Raw genomic sequence first — 5915 nt, 5'->3', positions numbered from 1 at the left:
TGATATATCTAGAAACATTTTCAAGTGTTTCAACAATGTATCCTACTCTAATAGCCACCTTGTAAAATTCTTCAGTATACTCTTTAACAATCAATGACCTTTGTTTCAAGTTTTGCATTTTCCTAAATAAAGACAACTAGTAATCTTTGGGAAAAAATTCACCTTTCAGATTCACCACCATTATGCTCCAACTTTTGATCTTGGCTTTGTCATTTCAATCTAGTAATAACAAACTTCACATGTGCCTTCATCTACCTCCTCGTGCTCAAAATTCTTATCTAAAGCATTAATCCAATATATTAATTCCTCTGGTTCCAAGATGCCACTGTAGGTAGGTATCTCCATTCTAGGCCTCAAAATAGCCCCAATCATTGACCTCATTGATAAGGTGCTAAAAAAATAGCTCAAAATCAAAAGTTATCGAATCGGTGTGGAACTAGGACGACCGCGTAGTGCTCGTCATTTTGAATTTGATGCAACTTGTTTCGCGCAAAATAGACATCATATGATCCTTGAACCATATGTTTTGTTCGCTTTCCCAAACAAGCAATTTTTAAAAAACAATTGACCGCCTAGTTAGCAGCCTGTACTGCTAATGGGGTGCTGACTAGGCAGGTGTAAGTGGTAGGTTGAATAGTCAACATTTTTCGGTGAATCACAATGTGCCAAGTGGCACGTTCCTATGGGTGCAATTTTGCGTAACTTTATTGGGTGGTTGATGGCCAACCACGGGCTGACACGTGGCCCAACCGGAGGCTGCCACATGGCAGCCCTGGAGGCCACCAAAATTTTTGGTTGAGTATGGGTGGAGGCAACGAGGGTCGAACCCATGACCTCCCAACACAAGTCTAATGCCTCCACCAATACACCATTGCAAAGTTTCTTAACTATATGGAACTTGGGTTATCTTTAATATTACGTGTGTGTCGTTTGGGGTTATGGCCAACCCATGGGGGGTTGACCCTTGGTTGCACTACCAACACATGACCACCAGCAGAGAGCAATGAGGGGGCCCGGCCATCTAGGGGTGGGTCGTTGGCCTTAGCTCCAGGAACATGCCCCCCCACGTGGCCACGATTTTTGGAATTTAGGCGTTAGCAATCATTTAAAGTGTCTGATAATTTCGATCCATTTTCGGCGAAATTATCGCTCCATTAGCATGTTTTGGGGAAAAATTGTAGGATGGTGCCAAATTTTGGGGAATTTTCGATGCGATTAGTAGAAGATTGGTAAAGACCATAACTTCTTCAGTTTTTTTACCAAATCAGGAGCAGAAAGAGGCTACAAAGGCATTTTTGGGCATTCTGGAGCCATTGGAACATGTTTTAGATCTTTGTGATCATTGTAAGCTAATGTATTCACACTTTTGAGCATAATAAAGAGGGCCAAGCCATTGGAATCTGGACCAAGGAGACATAGCCTAGGAGGCGTGAACTCCTTCATCATGTGCTATTGTGATACTATTTATGGTGATGTTTATGTCTGTTATATGTTGTTGTTCAGTCATTTGTTTATGTCAATTTTCACATTAAAAAATACATAAAAACACTCAAAAACCCATGTTTAAACTTGTAAATAATTTCATAAATCCTCAAGAATATTTAATATAACCTGGAAAGGAATTTTAGCACATAAAACTGTTTTTCCCAATCAGATCAAGTTTGGTATTAGAGCTCTTAGTTTTATTTGTGCAAGAAGGATTTAAGTGTTTGCAAGTGAATGTCATGGTTACATGGTTAAAACGCAAGAGAGGAGAAGGGAATCTGGTTGAAAGCCCTGAAGTTGGGTCAAGGGGAAGGAGGTAGAGGTTGGCACAATCTCCACCACCAGTTCTTCTTCAAGTTGCAGTGGAGACTCCAGTGAGCATGTCTCATGAAGGAGAGCCTACAAACATGACAAAGGATGAGAAGGTCTTCATGAAGGCTTTCTTTGATATGATAGAGATGGTGAAGGTCCTCTATGAAGAGAGGAATATCGGACTGCAGGGTGAAAGCTCCAAACCTCCCAAAGGAGAAGGTTCTTCAGGAGGAGGTAACGAAAATGGAGGTAAAGCTCCACCATCTTCTTCATCTTATTCTTCACAAGCATATTCACTCTCTTCCACTAACACAACCCTTACTCATACTCATCAACATATGTCAAAAGGAACTAGTAAATCACCCTTATTAAAAATTGATGTTAAATTTGAATTGCCCATGTATAATGGTGAAGTGAATGCAGAGAAGCTTGATAATTGGGTTCATCAGTTAGAGGTCTATTGCAGAATTCAAAACCTTCAAGAGGATGAGATAAAGATTCAATTAGCTTCCTTAAGGCTGGAGGGTGCAACACTAGTATGGTGGGAATCAAAGACATAAGAGGAGATAAAAAAACACGGTAAGATCTCAATTTTTGTTGGAATATGTAATTCCTACTTGTCTTAGTTGTGATTCTTTCTAACTAGAGAAGTCTATTCCTAACTATGTTCCTAGATTTGTGTGTGGTTGAGATATTCTTTCAATCAACAGATTGTGTGCCCAAGATAGTTTTCCTATCATGAGACAACACTCCTATATATATGTAATATCATATTTTCTTAATGAAATGGAAGATAGTTTACACTATTGGTTTTTATCAATTTCTTGGTTTGATTTCATTGTTGCAATTAAAAGAAAATTCTACCCTCTAACTTATATGCAGAAAGCCATCATGAATTGACAGAGCTTTAAACAACTTAAAGGTCAAAATGTGCAAGATTATGCCAAAGAATTCAGAAAAAATTTCTCTAATGTTATGTATATATTTGCAATCATAAGACACATTGTTAAAGTACATAGAGGGATTACATAGTTACCTTAAGCATACTATCCTTATGTTTAATCTCAATAATTTCTTCACTAGACATGCAGCTAAATATTCAATTAAGCATTAACCAATAGAGATAGATGTAACGCTAAGCACTTATTTTGAAACTGTGAAAAAAGAATCACGATCCTTTTAAGTAGTAAAATAAAAACACAGCAAAAACGTTTTCCCATCGAATGAGATTGGTTGGAAATTTAGAGGTAGAAATATGTAGGGACATGTGTTTAATTTGGATTGGTCAATCATGAAAAAGTGTTACTTAAGAGTTATTTAATATTAAAAAAAATACGATGGTCATTAAGGCGAGGATGAGAGGATGAGAGCGGGACAGAGGGTTTCACAGGCGAGGGTTTTGCAGGTGATGGTTTTGTCAAAGGAAGGGAAGAGAGACTGTTGATTACGGAAGCAGTGCAACAGGACAGGTCTCGGGTGTGAGATTCAGAAACATAGAAACTAGAGAAAGAAAAGGTCGAAAACCTAAAGATTGGGGGACAAATAGAAGCACAGGATCTGAGGGAACGAAATGGAAACCGAGCAGGGGAGGGGAGAGATCCCCTCCTTCAAAGTAGTAATAACGGGAGAAGCGAGAAAGGAACGGCAGAGGGAAGGAGACAGAACAAATGAAGGAGAGACCTCAGCAATGGGTACGCAAAGGAGAATGGGAGCAACAAGCAAATGTCTGTCGAGGGCGGCGAACAAACCCAGGTTTGTAATACCGCATAATAGATTAGAGAAATATAGAAGCTACATGAAGGATTATGCTTTAATCTGTAAGTTTGTAGGATACTAGCCAACAGAGAAAGACCTTCTCAGATGGATCCAGCAAAGGTGGAAACCAAAAGGGCATGTAGAGATAAAGCTGGGGGCCAAGGGATTTTTTACAGTTATATTTTCCAACCTAGAAGACAGGGAAAGGATCTTTGAGGAAGGACCCTACTTCATGAACAATGCTACATTATTTATGAGAGAGTGGGTAGATTGTTACAACCCAGATAAGGAAAGAATGTTAGCAGCCCCGATATGGATTAGACTCTTTGGCCTACCAACAGAATTCTGGGACCCAGAGATCCTTGAGGGTATAGGTAACGCAATAGGATCGTTTGTGAAAGTAGCAGAATCGACAAAGAGGGGAAGATATACAACATACGCAAGAATATGTGCGTACATGAACATAACAGAGCCACTTCCAGACACAATAGAATTGGAATATCACGATGAGATCTGGCAGTAATCAATTGATTACGAACACATTCCCTTCCGTTGTAGAAGATGCCATGAGTATGGTCATCTATACCGAGAATGCCCTATCACGTTAGCAGAAAAGGATAAGGAAGCAGAAAATGAGAGGAGAAATGCGGCAAAGAAATCAGGAAAGGAGGATGAGGACTTCAGAGAAGTGCAGAGGAGGAAAAAAAGAGGGAACAAAAAAACACAGACAGACAAACCAAAAGGAGCCCTTATTATAGAATCCCAAAACAAGTTCCAAATACTGCAGGATGAAGAAGTTGAAACAGAGGAGAACGAAGAGGAGGAAATAGAAGGAATGGAAGTCATGAAGCAAAACACAGACAAAGAGACAGATCAAAGGGATAAAGGACAAGAGAAGACAGAGAGGCCAACATAAAACCAAGAAGATCAACGAGGAATGGAAATAGACCCACAAAAAACAAAAGGAGAGGAAGAAGAACAAGTAATGACGAAGCTCTTGCAGGAATGGAAGAGGCTCGATGAAAGATTTATTCCAGAGGATCAAAAACAGATGTACAAAGAAGCCTTTCAAAGATATAAAGAGAAAAAAGGAATAACAGAAGATCGAAGAGGTGGGAAAATGGAGACGCAGGAAACACAAAATCTAGGAATGAGCAGTATTGGCAAAGGAGGCAAAAAAAGAGGTAGAAGAACAATGAGTGAAACAATTCAAGAAGTTGGAGAGATGTTAGTAAATTTAGGAAGAGTTATACCTCTCTCAGAGGTATTTCAAACCCCTCCGAAACTTTTGCGATGATCATCACAAGCTGGAACATAAGAGGCCTCAACAATAGAGGCAAACAGAGGTATTTAAATGACAGACTGAAAAAAGACAAACCCAGCATAATGATAGTACAAGAAACAAAAATAAGTACTGAGAAAATGAGAGACCTTTTGAATAGAAACAAGAATAGATATGAAATGATGGGACAGGATGCGATTGGGAGTGCGAGGGGTCTGGTAATAATCTGGAACCCTGAAGAAATACAATTAGGCAACTGGATAAGTTTTCCAAGAATTCTAACAGGGACTGCCAAGATAATAGGAACAACGGAGGAGGTTATCATAACAGGGGTTTACGGACCCCATACCCAAGAAGAAAAGGAAAACTTTCTGCAAAATCTAAAAGCATTGAGTAGTTTAATCCCTAGAAGGCAATGGATCGTAGGAGGGGATTTCAATCTGATTAAAAGCTCAGCGGAAAAAAGAGGAGGGCTAAGGAGAATGGATAAAGAAATGGAACAGTTTGGAGATATGATAAGGGAGCAGAGAGTGATTGATATTCAAACTATAAATGGAAACCATACTTGGAATAACCGAAGAGGGGGAGTTAATCAAATTGCTTCACGGCTTGATAGGTTCTTAATCTCCGAGCAAATAATGATGAAAGATGTTTTCATAGAAACCACAATTCTTCCGGTAGCAGGATCAGATCATTCGCCGATTAAAATGGAAATAGATCTCAAGCAAAGACCAAACAACAAACCCTTTAGATTTGAAGCATTTTGGCTAAGAAATGAGGGGCTGATAGAAAAACTTTAAGAATGGTGGAGGAAGTGTGAGCAAAAAGAAAAAACTAAAATGCACACCTTCCAACTCAAATTAAAGGAGCTGAAAACCAATATAAAAAAGTGGAATAAAGAAGATTTTGGAAATATACTGGAAGAGAAAAAGCGCCTAGTGCAAAGAATGGAAGAGCTGCAACAGATGGATATCCTAGAAGGTATATAGGAAGATAGAACAAAGGAAGAAGGAATTATAATAAACCAGCTAGAAGAAAGAAGGAAACAAGAAGAGATCTTATGGAGACAAAAGTCAAGGGT

At 39.1% G+C, this 5915-nt stretch overlaps 1 protein-coding gene across 1 annotated transcript; it reads left to right on the top strand.

Moving 5' to 3' along the window:
• The first annotated feature begins 5016 nt into the window (after positions 1-5016).
• On the top strand, positions 5017-5634 carry LOC149173400 (uncharacterized). Its single transcript, XM_089426685.1, has one exon. It carries the CDS (start codon positions 5017-5019, stop codon positions 5632-5634), a length of 618 nt encoding a protein of 205 aa, XP_089282811.1.
• The last annotated feature ends 281 nt before the right edge of the window (positions 5635-5915 follow it).

This window comes from Pinus tabuliformis, chromosome 4_2 (genome assembly GCF_031772625.1).
Source record: "Pinus tabuliformis cultivar Carrire ecotype Pingquan chromosome 4_2, CPIR1, whole genome shotgun sequence".
Classification (NCBI taxonomy): Eukaryota; Viridiplantae; Streptophyta; class Pinopsida; order Pinales; family Pinaceae; genus Pinus; species Pinus tabuliformis.
This window is presented reverse-complemented; position numbering and strand designations above follow the sequence as displayed.